This window comes from Achroia grisella, unplaced genomic scaffold (assembly GCF_030625045.1).
Source record: "Achroia grisella isolate CSIRO2021 unplaced genomic scaffold, CSIRO_AGI_Agris_v1 utg1847, whole genome shotgun sequence".
Taxonomy (NCBI): Eukaryota; Metazoa; Arthropoda; class Insecta; order Lepidoptera; family Pyralidae; genus Achroia; species Achroia grisella.
Window position 1 is genome coordinate 1,515,925 of NW_026712687.1, and position 17,525 is coordinate 1,533,449.

Genomic DNA, 17,525 nt, shown 5'->3' on the forward strand with positions numbered 1-17,525 from the left:
CATATATATTATTTTTTATTTATACGTATAATTAGGAAACAATTTACCCATGATCATGACTGCTGAAACACTGCCGAAATATCGTGAACTCAATGAAAATAAAAGAAAGATGGTAAGATCCCATAATTTTTCCTAATTATACCTATAAATAACGACCACGTAAAATTTAAAATAGTATATATTTTTATTGTTTACTACTTATCATCAAATGCGCTCTTAATGTATTAGCAACACTAATTTAGAAATTTAAGTGTATCTGTGTATTTTTTATTGAATATCATGAAAATACGTACCCATACACAGAAACGCAAGAAGTCAAGATAACGTTCGCCTTCCACTGGATCCCAGCCCAGATCTGGGTAACCTTTCTCCACCAGCTCAGAGTTGCTCTGCAGCCCGCAGCGAGAGAGGTATACTGCTATTTTCTCCAAGTAATGTTCCCTGTTCACCAAAAACAAAATTGTTCACATTTTTAACCAACTTCAAAGATGATTCCATATATTCGGTAGCTTTTTTATTTAGACAATTAAGTAATTTGACAGATATTTTTATTTGGTTATAAAAATCGGCTCAGCAGTTTGGGTTTTAATGAAAATAACATGTATGACATGTGCGTCTAGGTGTTAACGATCAAATAAATGAATAAATGAATATGTAATCTAATATGTAATAATAGTATTGGCCATTTAGAAAGAAAGAAAAGTTTTTTTTTCTTAACACAAAAATAACAACCATAAATATTATATATATTCATTTAGTTTTAAGCTGTTTACCATAAGAATATTTTTAATGAAATAGCTGCCTTTCAACCTTATCACCAGATGTTAAAAAAATAAGTATAGTACGTATGTATAACTTTAAAAGATATGTTATACTTTAAGAAAACAACAGAAATTCCTTGTCAAATATACCTCAAAGCCAAAGCCAGTTCAGTGTTCTCCATGAGACTTGAATAGGCCACGTCCAAAGGAGTAGAGCCACGCAGTGACGGACGGGAGAGAAGAATATTTGAGTTCTCCAGCAGGAAGTCGAAGTGGTCGAACATAGCCTTCTGGTTCTGTCTGCCCGTGCGGCAAAAGTAGCAGAGGAATCGGCAGCAGGCTACCACCATCTCGTGAGATGTGTCCTATGGAAATAAATTGTAATACATGTACTTATATTAAGACTTCTTTTATGTAACTATAACTGTAAATACATATAATAATGTTATTTATGAAAATATGCATTTGTATTTTAGATATGGCGTTATGTGACTTCAATCTAAGTCCTATCTATATGTAATTTACATGAAAATGCGTTACCTTCTCTTTGTCTTCAGGAGTGGGAGGCGAGGCCGGTGCAGCATCAGACTGTGCCTGCGCGCGACGGCCCAGCGTGTTCATCATCACAGCCATTACGTTCTCGTGGATACGCAATACTCTGCATATTAAAAATTCATATTTATTACTTTGAATATAGAGATCACATTAATATTTGCCAATCATTTCTTATGAAATGAAACGAAATAAATTTGCGAAACATTAGTACAATAAATATGATGTTACATAAAATATTTACCATTATATATTATAATAAATAAAAAATGTACTTCCATTATATCTGTATATATTTAAATATTTGAAAATAATTAATTGAAATGTATATGATGGTAAACCGACACCAGAAATTATACGTGCTACTGTTTTGTTTACAACTGTACGGCTCGACAGCTCGATCGCTACTGATCCCCTCCCCAACCGACGGCCATTCCTATAGCAAACAAATGGGTGCATCTACCCATAACTAAACAAATAAATTTAATTTATTCTAAATGTAATAAATTTTTATGATAATAATTTAAGTATTATTTTATTCCTAAAAATTCTAATTTTAAATCCACTCACCTTATTAAATCTGGATGTTGGAAGAATGTATGATTATTAACAAGTTTCCTGAAAAATAAGTGTTAATTAAAATCAACGCAATCATTTATACTAATATTGATAAAAACATGTGAATATTAAAATCACGTAATGACACCTAATATTAAAATCAAAGTTAATTGAATATATATTGTTTTAAAAACAGTAATTATTTATACGTATAATTTGGAAAAATCTTTTTATTTATTTTTATTGAGTTACTATGATAATGATAAATACCAGAGTCTCTTCCTCATCAGCTCCTCCTCTTCCTGGCTCATCTGGACCGGCAGTAGTGCTCTGATCTGACTCAGCCCCACCCACATCTCAGCCACATCTAGCTTCGTCTTGGCGTTGATGACATAAGTCTTCTCCAGGGCTCTGATTAGCTCACCGACAGCGTCATATTGACGGACAAGCAGACTGGAAGAATTTATATTTATTTATTTTATTACTCGCACTGTATAAACATTTGTATATACTGTGTAATATATTTACAATGAAAATATTTTAAATTATATTTACCAGTTTGTGTAATAAAATTAATACCTGAACATTTCTCTAACTAATTTAGGCGTCTCGATTTGTGACTCCTCTGCCCAGTTCACGATTGTCTGAATTAGGACTTTACGGAATTTCTCTTCTGGAGTTTTCTTTGGTGGTTCTTCAATAGCCTGAAAGTTATGTTATTTTTAATACAATTGCATTTCAGCCAAGTAAAAAAGACAATTTGTAAATATAAGATATGTCAATAATACAAATAAGGTAACAAACAGCAAGTAAACATATTAAATAATAATTAAATTAAGCATATAATTTATTTCGTGTTTTAACACAAAATTGTAGTATTCAAAAATAGTGGTTCTAAAAACGATTCTTTTTTTGTATTTTATGTAGTAAAAAGAAATTAAAAAAGGCGGGAAAACAGTTTTGAATTTCGAACGCGAGCAAGCAGTTTGTTGATACTATGTAAAAATAAATGTTTGGAATTTACGGCTAGTGTCTTGTCTTAAAATTTTTAAATCGACTTTAGAATGATATGATTAAAGTCGATTTTGTAATGGAATAAGAGGATATTTATTTGCCATAAAATGTTAAATACGAATTTTGAAATATCAGATTTAAAGTCGATTTACGAATAATAATTTCGAATTCTATACATTAGGAAATCGAAAAGGAATAACCGTTTCAATTTACAATTTTCGATTTTATAGTGGAAGGGTTAAAGTCAATTTTCAAAGGTATGGAATTCGTTAAATTATATAAATAGTTTTTAGATAGATCTCACATATTTTTTTCGGGTCTTGTACGAGAGATTCCGTACTGCTATAACGTAGCAATTATTTGCTACAAAAAATTCAAGAGCAAACTTTATATTTCAATATCTTAATCATCTTCTAAGATACAAACGAACTAAAAATAGCGTTCTTAATTTTTGTATTGAGTAATAAAATTTGGGGGTAGGATTTCTTATAGTTTGTATCTAAGTTTTTCCGATGGAAAATCGAATCCAAAGCCCTTTTAATGGTGTTTACCATTTTTATATTTAAAACGTTTAGTGCTCACCTTCTGTTCTTCCTCTAATTCTTTGACGGTATTTATAATGTTATACAATTTCCCGATCGCTCCCGGCTTGGTTTCTGGTTCTGCAGACTCCTGTAGATAAAAAACCGTTGCTTTTAACTCATTTTTTTATATAACTGGAATAGCAACCTAGCTCCCACTAGACGGACCACCACCAGATAACCGTCGCTTGTATATATTAATAACTCTATAGACTACAGGTTATCATGTGATATCCGTGGTATTAGTTAAGCGTCGTTGCCACACTAGTCCTCCTTTCACTTGTGAGTGAACCACATATCCAGTCGATATTTTTTGGGAAAGTAAGTTTTTTATTTATAACCTATCATCTAATCAATACCTACTGCTGAATAGCTAGTTACTTAGTACAAAAACTTACATATACATGTTTTTACGTAAGGGGGAAAGAGATTACATTAAGATTGTATATTGAAGTCTCTTGTTTCTGTGTGTCGCATTTGTAAATGTTAACTAATAAATTTAATTTTTCTATTTATTTGAATGTATTTTCTTCAGGAATTCAAACAAAACCATGAGTCACTTTATATTTCTGATAGATTTTCCGGTAATGGAAAACATATCAAATATATAGGTTTGTGAATGCGTGTGTGACAACTGACCGTAGGTTCCGGTTCCTGCAGCGCGTTGAGAGATACGTGCGCCATGAGGCTGTCGTGGAACTCCATCATCTGCGCGATCAGCTCCTCACCACACGGACAGTTCTCCTTATCCTCTTCCTCCATGTGTTTGAAGCCTGCAATTAGATACCATATATGTAATTTCTACCATAAGGAAAATTTTATATACTAATAAATGGTAAAGAATATTTAAAAGCATTTTTTTATAATACAGAAATAAGTCAAAATTTTCATTTTCATATTAGCTTAAATAAGTGGGACAAGTGTATACCACACTAAGTTTAACACTTAAGAGACTGAATTCACACCATGTCGACACCAAAAATCTATGTGTTTATATCCATCACCAATATTAAATAAAAAAAAATCTGGGAGATGACTGTCATCTCAAGCATGTCAAAATCGTCTCTAAATGTCGTTCGCTCTGTTTTGGTGGAAGCGTTTACCATAACATCGACAGTTAATAAAAAAAAAGACAATGCACCTGAGTTTTTAAGTAGGTACCTTAGGCACTAATTAATGACGACTTAGGCTTTGAAGCCAGCTACTGCAAGGGAAACCCCAAGTAGCGCCCGTGACTAGTGACACGGGTGTAGGTTTAAAAGGCCCTTTTAGAATGCATTAACACTCACCTTCACTACTTGCAGCTTCCTCTCAGGCTCAAATAAGACCGGGATAAACCGATTCCTAATACAATTCACTTTAGTATCCAAAATACAACTGGCACGCTCTGCGCTCGTCGACTGAATGCCGCGGCTCACCCAACGAAAGAGGATTATTCACCTACCGACCTCCGCAATTTACAATATTTGTAATAACCTTTCCATTGGGTACTTCATTAGTACTAAACACAAACTATCTTCTTTAAATTTCTTTTTAAAATATTGAATTTTTTTCTATAATATTGATGTGAACTCTAACTAGTTTGAATTACCCGACTGAATAGAGTATATCGTATCGAGTATAATCGAATAAAGGTATTGTAATATCATAAGTATATAATTATAATTAGTTAGTATGTAGTTATTGTTCACTCACTAAGTATAGCGTTCATCTGTTCCCGCGGCGGACAACGGAACTCCCTCGTTTTCTTGGCGGCTACCGCGCTTGGCAAGTCCGACTGTTTGATTTCTGTATAACGCCTGAAAATTACACATTTATTTATTTGTAACATTTTATTGCATAATTAATAGTACCTGGGAGATCTGCTAGATGGTGCTGATTATAGAAAGCAAGCTATGTATGGTATGTTTTTTTATCTATAATCGCATTTAAGAAGGAAAATAACATCAATCATCAACAGCCCATTGTAGTCCATTGTTTTGACATAGGCCTTTCCCAAGACACGGTCTTCGGTCCTTCTGTTCCAGTTATTGCCCCCAACCCGACATATGTGATCGCTGCGGGGCATCCTACGCTGTTTTTATATTTTTGAGGTACCCAGACGACAGAATTTGTGCAAAGTCTACCACGATTTTTTTTTATTTCAGTCACCTTTCATATTTAAGCAATTACCTTTCACCTTTACCAGCAATAAGTTCTATATTGGACGTATATCTAAAGCAGCACAAGCAGGCTCCTGCCATGGAGAGAAGCTCGAGCGGTGAAGGTGAGGGTGGAGCCAATTAAAATCTACACCGGGTCACAAGTCCCGGGAACTGATCGCAGTTTCCCTCTCTACAGGATGGACCCAGCTCCTGCACGTTGAATGGCAAGAAATTCGTCTCATTCATACCTCAATTGATCAGTCTGCAGGTCACCAACGAAATCGTGAGCAAACGCAATGATAGCTTCCACTCTGTGCCGCAGTTGTATGTCGTTCAGATGTTGAAGCAAGTAGCACATCTGCAGTTTTGCACCTTCCGCCATCTTCATGTGTAATAAGCCTTTTCTATGTTCGTCTTTTGCTTCTGTATGTTTGGTAAAATTGTTTTTTTATATTATTGGAATAGCTATATTTATTTTATCATATTATTATCATTACGACTAAAATAGCCTTAAATTAATTTATATTCTTAATAAAAATTATGTAATGTTTTTGGGCACACCACACCTATTTAGAGTTTTATTAAATTTTTATAAAATACTTTTCTTATATTCTTAATTATTGTTCTCTTGTCTGTCACTTTTTTCGAAACACACGTCTTTACTAATAGGGACCATAATTTTTCTTTAACAGTCCTTACGAACCCTTAGTGGGTACTTACCCTTAAAAGTGTTATCTGTATACACGTGATTGTGTGTGTGTAGGTGGGTGAGTGTGTGTTACAGGGTGTTGCAATTTTAATAACAATTTTAGTAATCACCTTTGTCAAATGTGGGATCCCAGGTTTCGGGGTTAATCATGATAAGTAGTTTCTCTACATCTTCATCACGCATCATGCCCACCAATAGAAGACGATCTACCAATTTTATAAGTGGTCTGAAACAATACATAATCTCATTCATTAGCTGACTTTATGATACGTTAAGACAATGGTAGTAAATCATTGCACTTAATCATATTATGGGCCATTTATACGTTACACGTTAAGGGGGTAGAAGATCGAAAAAGTGTGAATATAACAATATGTTGAGTTTTAATAAAAGAACAACTTTACATTTTATTTTATTACAAAGATAATACTAACAAGAACAAGTTTTCGTTGCTTCCACCGACGGGATCTCGATTGTGGACCTGATTGGTTTCCACAGCTTCGGCCAGCGCTTGCATCACGAACTCCCTGACCACCTCCAAGGGGAAGTAGGGGGAGTAGAGGTTGCTAATGTCGTGTATGCTATCACTGAAATGAAAAAGGAAAGTTTATATAAAGATGTTTTTCAAATTGGCAACTAGAATTCTTACATGATAGCAAATGTCAATTGTCGCATATAGGATTATTCAAAAAGGGTATATTAACGTTTCTTAAGGATGGGCAACGCGCACGTGACACCTTGTGTTTCAGGCGCCAATAGGCTACTGTAACCGTTTAAGATCAGATGGGCCGTAAAGTCGTAGTTAAAAATAAATATAAACATGTACAGCACTATGAACATATCATCATGATGTCCATTCTTTCTTTCCTTTCCCTCACGCGTTGCTATTTCTGAGAACTGTCTTATGCATCCGACCTTTGAAATTTTACTGCAATATCTCATCTTTCATACTCTAATCCAGTTTACAAAGCACATTGCTTGGCGGAAGAAGCAGGTGGGACATAGATACCTATTCAGACGATTGGTGTTGTAACATTGAAATGAATAAATAAATAAATAAAAATAAATAGATTTTGTAAAAGGCTAGAATCATGTTGTATAAGGAATACTAACGTGATATCAGTCATCTTCATCTGGGGGCGTACGCTTTCAGTCTGCAGCGATCGCAACGAGTGTCCCATTTCCGGATCCTCGTACAAGGACTTCAGTTCCGGTCCCAGTGGAATCACGAACTCGTTTTTGCATGTCTCCCTGTATAAAAACGAACCAAATGCTACAAAGAATATACTTTTCAAATAGATGTATATTATAGAGGAGATAAAAAAAGGTTTGCAGTAGTCGCTTATGAACATCTGAGTTGAGCTGATGCAGTACCGAATACTGCACTAATACTATATTTTGTGTTGTTAAAGGACGCATAGGAAATACAGTTCAGTACAGCACAGTACACATTTTTAAAAACAATGTTTATATGAATGAACGTATACAACCACAAAAGTTTGTGCCTCCCAGGTCGTATCTTGATGCTGTAACTTGTTTGTATACTCCTAAGGGGTCAGGACTCGCCGATTGATCCCCGGTTCATTTCAAACGGGTACGAAATGAACCTGAGTCGATGTTCGAACCTCTAGTGGTGCCCTCAGATTAAAGTCCCAACAAGGGGGAGTGGGCCTTGGGCCGCTCCATAAAGCCTTACTTTTGATTGGAATGCCATTTGTACTTGCGACCTATCGCTTTGTGAAGCTATAAAGGGCAGCTATGACCAAAAGCATTAGAGTATGTTTTGACAATCTTGAAAATATATATTTACTTCAGATTTCAGATTATTAACCATGGTGTTACAATTTCTGAGGGTACCGCTAGGGGTTTGAATCTCGGCTCAGACCATCGTAATTTCGATCCATGTTTGAATTGAGCAGAGGATCGGATGCGCTACGTAATCGATGTCAGGATCTCCATATACATTAAGGTTTATTGCGAACTCACTCATATAATTGGTACACAGAAAAAAATTTTTATTTGTGTCTACAATTGCTGCTTATAATAAAATTAAGAGGTAATAATCGAGACGAAACGGCCTACAACTAGAGGAGGCCAACCGTCTCTGCTATTCTGTTATAGCCTTTATTAGTAAATGAATACAATACACAATCAACGACATTTAATCCCAAAACTGTCCTCTATTAACAAAGTAAACATACAAATGATGTACTCACATGGTGGTGGCGTGTGATTCCAAGTGCAGTGCGATGAGGAGGTCGTAGAAGCCCTGCCTCAGCGGGCCCGACATGTACTGGGACTGAATTGCGTACAACAGTTGTTTCTGGTCCACGTGTTGGCATAACGCGTGCGCAGCTCTGTAATTACAAAACTTTACTAATATACACGTACATATCGTGTAGTATCAACATATAAAGAGGATGATGAAAGATCGCGGAAAGTGGCAAGAGCTCCATCAAGAAGAGAGTGGTTCTTAAATTGTGAATAAATGAATACACTTAAGACATGCCTTCTGGAATGGCAACGCATGAGTGGTATCACGAATGTCACATGATAACGTAATATCCAGTGATATGAGATGCTTATAATCAGTTGGACCGTGCTTATGATGCTTATAATCAGCTTGTTTGTCATTATACGCTATAACTACAAAATAAAATCACAAAACGCGATTCAGTCCCAAGCTAAGCAGAGCTTGTGATATGAGTACTAGACAGCTGATAGAAATACTTAAATATATATTTTGTAAATACATACATAATATACATGGAAACCAATGCTCACAATAAAAATGTTTGTATTGTGCGAGGAATCGTAACCGTGAGCGTCAGTACAGTACAGATCGTGTACAGTAAAGGGTTTAACTAAATCGTTAAACCATCGAAATCGTAATAATTAAGTAATTTTGCCCATTGCTGGGCGTCTGAGTACAAACTTACCTGTAATTACTTTGGTAGCATAATGCAGCATACAGTGTGAGTGTATGCGAGTGGAAACTGAGCAGTTTGTCCATTTCAATGAGTTCTAATATGTCTATACAGCGATCTTCCTCTGAAATTAAAATTACCGATTAGTTACCGTAATTACCGTAGATTTGACATATCATAAGAGTCTGCAATAGACCCACACTAATAATATTTAAATTTGATTTGATTTGATTTGAACAAAAAATATTTAATTACTTACCTGGTATATGAAGAGCTAGCATGGAGATAGCGTCTTCACAGAGCATAGACCAGCCGCGGATATCTGATAACTTCAGAGCATGCACTTGGAGGGATAAGTTTGGTACCTGCAGAAAATAATAAGATATAAAAAATTATAGAATTTAAAATTAAAAAGAATACTCCAAATAAAAAAAAAAGAAATTAGGGCTAAAAACTATCGCAAACACGTCAACATTCAAACAGAAACAAACTACTACATAGTAGGTCCATTCGTTTAAATTTGTACGGTTTTTACCTACTAAAAACTATACGGTATGCCATATACCAGAATCATAGCGGTGCGACCGTATTTCACGTCTACCATAATTTTGACGGCAGCATCCTACACTGTATATGTATAATAAGTTGACTTACCCTAGCCCATTGATGAGGTTTGAGGCACTGGATCTTCAACCTCGGTGGGAACTGAGGTATGACGTGTTTGTCACTAGTTGGTAGCACAGCTGCACTGAGAGGTAGACTAGTGCTCGATCTTCCCAGTTCAATTTGGAGGATCTCTTTGGACGTTGCTTCCACGAATATGGCTGGAAATAGCTTGGTTTCTGGTTCCATCTGTGGAAATAATCGTTTAGGTTAGCAGATAATTGAATTATGGTGTTTTTATAGTATGGGGATAAACAATCCACAATTCCAATAAGTGTACGGATACCGTGAGTGCTGTATGTTAGGATCTTTCGTTCTGCTGGCTCCTACCGACTTTGACATTGCTGTTATAGTCAGCTCGTGACCACGGCTAGTGCAACAAAGTAGAAATGTTGAGAGAGCTAAATACCTTTATTTACCACAAAATTATTCGTGGTAAGGATTCCACAAATAACGGAAAATGAAAATCACCTTAAACTTGATGCTGGTCTCTTTCCCCTCGCACGTGAAGGAGACAGTCCCTGTGGAGGTGTCGACGGAGCACCCCACAAACATCCCCTGAGCACCCTTGCCAGTCGCTTCTGCCATTACTTCGTTATATAATTCATCAGCTCTCACCATATAACATGACTGGCGATTCACACTGCAACAAAAAAATGTCTTTGTAGAGAATTATCTGCGTGGTTACCTCAGTAAAATAAAAAAATAAAAATATCTTTTTTCATAGACACTTTCAATTCACATATTCTTATGATATGTTAAGTTCGCAGTGCTTTCGAGCTAACAACAATTAACGAGAAACTCAGTTCTAATTAAAAGAAAAACATTATCCTGAGGAGATAAAAACCATCGCTTCTAAGAATATCCATCAATTCTTGTTCCTGACGGGTCTAGGTAGCGAACTTTGAAATTGGGTGCACAATGGATCTATGTTGGTCGCAGCGCTACAGATTTAAACACCTGACAATAGTCTAGACCCCTTAATAAAAAAAAAGAACAACTCAAACGAAACTCGGCTAATAACCATGGTAGTTTTTATTTCAACTGTAAAAATATTTATGGTTTTACAATAACTCAATATTCCTATTTATAATTATTAGTAATTTCATCACAATGGGCTAACTGACATTGTTTAAATCTCATCGTATCTCCACTGGTGCCTTGCCAGCGCAACCCGTTTGCGCAGGCGGGTGCACCATTGCCAACAGTAATAGAGAAAAAGCTCTCTTAGATTATTTTTAATTGAATAATTCACAAATTGATAACAGACCTCTCAATGACCCTGTCGTAATCATCGGTGATGATGACAGATGATTTCATCACCTTGCCTTGATTGAAGTCTTTTGAATGTAAGTGGTACTGTGTTGTCACCCAACCAATGTACACGTGAGTTGGATCTTGGCCGGGGAATATTCTGGAAAAAAAAATATTTATACGAAAATGTATAAAAGAAATGACACTGTAAATGTTGTTATGATGAATATATTTATTGGAATATTTGCCATTCATCCGTTTATTTTCAATGTTTGTATTACACCGTATTATAAATCTGGGGGTTTGAATAAGAAGGGGGGATTAAGGATTGTTAGCAGTGGAGCTAATTGGACTTAGTTGTTAGTACCTATTTGTTAACAAAGTTGGAAACTTTCGTCGGTAACTTCTAGAGAATTCGTCGCGATAGGCTAAATGACCTCAAGCTCGTAGTATCATTCTCCATTGGAGAGGACGCGACAGAATATACCGTCATCATAAACGGGTCTGCCAATCCACTAGCAGCCATTATACATATCTTAAACTTAGTAATATTATAAATGCGAAAGTTTGTGAGTATGGATGTTTGTTAATCTTTCACACAAAAACTACTGAACGGATTTTGATTAAACTTTACAGTAATATAGCTATATATCAGAATAACATATAGGCTATATTTTTTTATTGAAATTTAACGTGGCCGAAATCGTGGGCACTACTAGTATACACATATATACGAAAAAAATTAAATCGTGACGAACTTAATTTGATTACAGGAAAGTAATTAGTTTCCAAAATCAGAAAAGGACTCGGAAAGAAATCGGTTAAAATTTTCTATCTTTTCTATGGTATAACTGATAATGCTCGTTTTTAAGCCCAATAAAGTTACGTTTCTATATTGAAACTTACCTGACACCGTAAAAGTATTCGTTGATTAATTTCAGACATTCAGCATCGAAGATCTCATTGCCCACTGTTTCAGTCGTCGCCGCGGAGAGGGCGCTAGTTGTCATCTGTTTACGATCTTGCGTTGGTGTTGCCATTGTCAAGTTAGTCTGAAGTGCAAAAACCAAACAATATGAATCATACTAATATTATAAATCTATAGAAATATTTTGTTTGGTTGTAATAATCTGTCATGCGATAATCTTGGGAACTACTGGTAGGAATTGAAAAAAAATTATTTTAAATTGATTCTTGTAGGTATTATTAAAAAAAAAAAATAGTAGTCTTCCCAGAATAATGTATATGTATGTAATATATAATATTATAATTTATTATTATAATAATTAGTACACAAATAAAGTAAGCCATTTCAGTCAGTTAAAATATAATAAATGTATGTATATACAATGTACTTACTATGGAACATTTCCAATACTAATAAACATTATACCTTAAATTCACTAATGAATTTGTCAGAATTGTAATAAATTACATAGCAGATATAGCTGTATAAATTCCTATATATCGCTGCATATAAAGTATAACACTACGAGTCAGTGTTCAGAATAGAGAATTTATATATATTTATTAACATTCTCATATATTAAATAAGAATTAGCTTTAATCAATTTAAATAGTATTTGTAAGTCAGTAAGTAATTTAATTTAAAGTTCCTAAATAAAATTAAAATATAATGAATATTATTTTCGACCACATTTTTAGAACTTACATTGAGTACGCCATTGCTTCCATATAAGTAGGGCTTGCTAGTCCTGGGTAGCATGTTGTTATACCTTTGATTTGCCTTTTTGTAAAAAAATCAAACAAAACTAAAACAGAAACTCATATACAAAATGGAACTCAACACATTACCAAATAGAAATATTTAATATTCTTAAAACTATAACGTTTGTAATATTGAATATTCCTACTTAAAAAGAAATTAATAAAAAATCGCAAAATATTTCATGCATTCTGTAAAATATTGGTAGTAGGAATTAACTTGATAAAAAAACAAAAGAAATTTCAGTTATTTTTAAACTACGAAAGTTTAAAAATAACTGTTTAATATACATTATTTATATTATTAACCGGGTCATAACATGAATAATTTTATGGTAAATAAATACGGTTAACATTATAAAAAAAAAGAAAAAACAAGTTCATAAATTCATGAACGATTTTTATGTACAAAAATAAACAAAACCATTTCAAACTCTTTCCCATATCACATACTAATCTGCTACTACTTACTTGTGAAACTCTGATCTGTGGGTTGGGTCTGCGCATGCCTCTTTCAGGCGAGACCTCCGTATCACTAAATGGATCTGGTGTTTTTGATTTCCGAGATTTCGATCTATCGCCACTTTCACCACGTTTGCTCTTGAAGAACCTGAATCCAAAGGATTCTTTTATTTTATTTCAATTAGGATAGCAATTAGGGGAGATCTTTTTAGATAATGTATAGATAACTTATTTATTTATTTATTGACATTATACTAAGCGACCTTTACAGTTTCCCAATATGCTCACTTAGGAAGATATGTCATCATCATTGCCTTGCCTTTATCCCATTATTTGGGGTCGGCGCAGTATGTCATTCTCTTCCACTGCTCTCTATCATTCGTCATATTTGAGCATACTCTTTTTTTATTCATATTATCTTTCACACAATCCATCCATCTTTTCTTAGGGCGTCCTCTCCCTTTACATCCATCCACATTCATATTATACACTTTCCATAAGACATGATCCTCGTTCCTCCTCAAAACATGCCTATACCAGCTCAATCTGTTACCTCGCAACTTTTCTATAACCGGCAAAACTTTCAAACTTCCTCGTATATATACATTCCTTATTCTGTCATTCCTGGTGACCCCACACATCCATCTCAACATTCGCATTTCTGCAACATGCACACGCCTTCCGTCCGTCTCCTTTACGGCCCAACATTCAGATCCATACAAAATGACAGGTCTTACGATAGATTTATAAACAGCATTAGGAAGATATGTATATATAATTAAAATGTACACAAAAATTATAATTAAAACAATCTCTGATATTCTATCTAAATGCCATCTACTGCCATCCTACCATAATTACTAGTTAATTTATGATGTCAATTGTATTCATTGTGTATCTACATTTTGTTAAAACACAATATTGAAATGAATAGTCACAATATTGTTAAACAGATAAAATTTTAACAGTCGTTGTTTTGAGTTATTCTTCATATGCATATTTTCATGTACAATTTGCTATGGTTCTCTTTCTTACTTTCATAAGAAACCTGGGGTGATTTTACAAAGATAATTATAATAATATGGTCCACTTACTTGAACGGCGACCGTCCACGCTTATCTTTTTTGTCCTCAGTATTTTGAACACCCAATTCATATTTGGCCATCTCTGCTTCACTTGTAGTGCGATGCATACCGTTGACTTGACCTAAAATCACAAATATGTACATTATTCTATAAGAGTTAAGGTTACATTTCAACTGTTAAATAGCGCGAAACAGGAAAGTTAAAATTGTTTGAGAAAAGTACAGTGGAGAAAATTTGCAACTGGCAATAGTTTTAAATTATTTTGTTGCTGAAAATAGTTATGATTGAAATAAGTTTTTAATGAAGAATATGAAACTCTTTTATAATGTTACTGAATTTTACTAGATAAAACTAGTTCTATTATCTCTGTTTATGGAAGACGTAAGAGTTAGATGCAATGCAATGCAATGCAAATGTATATGTATGTATATGTACAAAAATTGTTATATCGTAGTTGTATAACTACATAAGTTATGATAATAATGAAATATTAATATTGTAACATTTAAATTAAAAAATGTAAATCATCAAAAGAAGAAATATAAAGATATATCTATATTGAAAGCTAGAAAAATAAACCTATAGATAGAAATTAGTTGTCAGCTCTCTGTCTATAAAGATTATGAATATACAATATTGAAGACGAATGCAAAGTCGAAATGACATGGCAGACAAAGCTTAAAACGCATCAATAGACCTGGTTGCAAATTGTAATTCTGTATAGTAACGCCTCTAGTCACGGAACCCTTCCTCGGTGGTCTCGACGGTTGCCTCTTCAATTTGGAACTGGGCACTTCTTCTTGGTTCTCGTCGTAGTGGAGGCCTTTGGTTTTGTGGGGAGTAAAAAATAATAATAAGCACAATGGATGGGCGTCAGTTGTGGTACCGCAAAATAAAAAGGTTTATAATAAAGATTTTAAATTCAAAAGGTATGTGTAGGTTTGAAGGTCAATTATGGGCTTGGGCCAAACTTTTTGTCAAGCTAAACATTTTATTTTATTATTTTGGAGAGTTTTATTTGGGAGAGAGAGAGAAACATTTTTTTTTATTAAAATATAAGCAGAATGAATGGGCGTCAGTTGTGTTAAAGCGAAATAAAAAGGTTTATAATAAACATTTTAAATTAAGTAGGTATGTCCAATTTTGGCGGTCAGTTATGAGCTTGGGCCAAACTTTTGTTTTATTACTGTGGGGAGAAAAAAAAATAAGCACAATGGATCGTCAGTTGTGGCACATATGGTATATATGAATTTAAATTCAATAGGTATGTGTAGGTTTGTCAGTCAATTTCATAATTGAGCTAAACTTAATGTCAAGCCAAACTTTTTTGTCTTATTAGATGTTTGGTGCAATAAAGAGATTAGGTATATAAAAAAATATATAAATGCTATGCATGATAGTACCTTTGATATCGTTCATGGTGAATCCACTCCTCATGATCTGATCTATGTGTGCTGGCATCTGGGCTTCGGTGGCCTCCTTCATCAGGATCTGCTGTCTATCTTTGATCTCTACCCAGCGACGAGCTTTTTCTGCCTCACTGCAATACATTTCTTTTGATTAATAATAATCTAGGACAATTCACACAGCGCCATCTAGTCCCTACGTAAGCAGACGTTGTTAAGACGATCGTATACTTACTCAATAAATTGTGAATGACAAATAACGGGGAGAGATAACCGTAGGAACTCCCAGTTAGCCTTCTCCATCGTTTCAAATGTATTGTGAGAGATCTTCAGACAAGGTGGAGTATCTGAAAGTATAAATAACAGCTATCTATAATACAAAGACAACATAATTGGGGGAAGGAAATTGTTAGTAATAGGAACCAACAGCGTAATTGCCATGTACCATGTTAGATCTCCACGCGGTACCCCTGAAAACCATCGTAGTTAATTTATGGTGAATTCTATATGATAGGCTATGACTTAAGGTCATGCAGATATTTTTACATATATGATTTTAGAATAATATATATGTTATGATAGGATGATTCTATGAGTATGATATATGATATAGTATATGGTTTGGTTAGTCTTCTTCCATTAGGATACGATAACCGTTTACTATCATACATAACGTAACCGTGGTGAGGAGATATTTTATTACTTTTGTATATATGTTGATGGAACGCTGCCGATTTTTTCTATACCACGATAGCGGCAATCAAGCATACAGTCCATCTGATCGTAAACGGTGTCCGTAGCCTATGGACGCCTGAACCACCAGATGTCAAGTGCGTGTTGCTGACCTTAAATGTTAATTTTATATATGTACTCACCCGAGCCAGCTGGTATCCTGGTGACGTCAATTCTGGTGTCAGCCATTTCATCCGTGTTCTCAAATATGGGCTGGTCCTTGGTGTACCAATGGGTGACATCTCTCTTCATGTTACTATAAAACATATATATTATATGTTTTTCTATCAGTTACTATAAATATAAAAGCTTCCTAAATACTCCTTTCTGTGATGACTCGATTGATCTCGACTACGAGAGTATTTTTTATGATGTTACCTCAGAATTTATTTCTACGTCAACTGATACTGACGATTTCTTGCTACGAAGCTATTGCTTCTTATATATGGTCGAAACAAGATACTTACTTTTATAGGTCCTAATTTTTAATAGGATAACTTATACGAATATCTAATTTACAGAAATATTACTTTTTAATACTTACACACAGAAAGGCTCATAACCTTCCTGAAGTCCACACGTCGTGAAGTATTTTAGTGAATTCACATCTTGACCATATGTGAGTCTGAAAATAAGTAAACGAATGTAAAATAATACAGTGTGTGCAAATAAGATTTCACTAATAGAAGAAGAAACTGTATTTCGGTTAAAGGGTGAGATAAGGCAGTGACATTATAGGGTAAGACGCATGACATCTTAGTCCTCCGCATTGGTATCATCTCGATACCATTCAAGTACCAATGATATCATCATATCATTGGTACATGAATGGTATCGGGGGCGTCACACTTTCGTCGGGCGGACATCGGTAGTGCTGTTTATATATTGCAGCGGTTACAACTTACCATCATATGAGTCAGCTTATTTGCTATTTGAATTACATCATACACAA

General features: G+C 34.5%; 1 protein-coding gene across 1 annotated transcript in view; it reads right to left on the reverse strand.

The window, feature by feature from the left end:
• LOC131841603 (ryanodine receptor) overlaps nt 1-17,184 on the reverse strand; it is a 66,956-nt gene extending 49,772 nt beyond the window's left edge. Inside the window, exons 1-27 of the mRNA XM_059189924.1 lie at nt 17,118-17,184; nt 16,717-16,829; nt 16,077-16,188; nt 15,839-15,975; nt 15,133-15,258; nt 14,445-14,556; nt 13,360-13,498; nt 12,070-12,248; nt 11,180-11,323; nt 10,381-10,552; nt 9,901-10,098; nt 9,506-9,611; nt 9,259-9,370; nt 8,536-8,676; nt 7,433-7,570; nt 6,754-6,906; nt 6,430-6,545; nt 5,859-6,033; nt 5,162-5,265; nt 4,106-4,239; nt 3,468-3,557; nt 2,451-2,575; nt 2,142-2,324; nt 1,884-1,931; nt 1,302-1,419; nt 912-1,126; nt 294-441 (exon numbers count right to left, since the gene is read on the reverse strand). Coding sequence (XP_059045907.1) covers nt 294-441; nt 912-1,126; nt 1,302-1,419; nt 1,884-1,931; nt 2,142-2,324; nt 2,451-2,575; nt 3,468-3,557; nt 4,106-4,239; nt 5,162-5,265; nt 5,859-6,033; nt 6,430-6,545; nt 6,754-6,906; nt 7,433-7,570; nt 8,536-8,676; nt 9,259-9,370; nt 9,506-9,611; nt 9,901-10,098; nt 10,381-10,552; nt 11,180-11,323; nt 12,070-12,248; nt 13,360-13,498; nt 14,445-14,556; nt 15,133-15,258; nt 15,839-15,975; nt 16,077-16,188; nt 16,717-16,825 — 3,534 coding nt within the window. The 5' untranslated portion in view covers nt 16,826-16,829; nt 17,118-17,184. The remainder of the gene's footprint in view (nt 1-293; nt 442-911; nt 1,127-1,301; nt 1,420-1,883; nt 1,932-2,141; nt 2,325-2,450; nt 2,576-3,467; nt 3,558-4,105; nt 4,240-5,161; nt 5,266-5,858; nt 6,034-6,429; nt 6,546-6,753; nt 6,907-7,432; nt 7,571-8,535; nt 8,677-9,258; nt 9,371-9,505; nt 9,612-9,900; nt 10,099-10,380; nt 10,553-11,179; nt 11,324-12,069; nt 12,249-13,359; nt 13,499-14,444; nt 14,557-15,132; nt 15,259-15,838; nt 15,976-16,076; nt 16,189-16,716; nt 16,830-17,117) is intronic.
• Nucleotides 17,185-17,525: the final 341 nt, after the last annotated feature.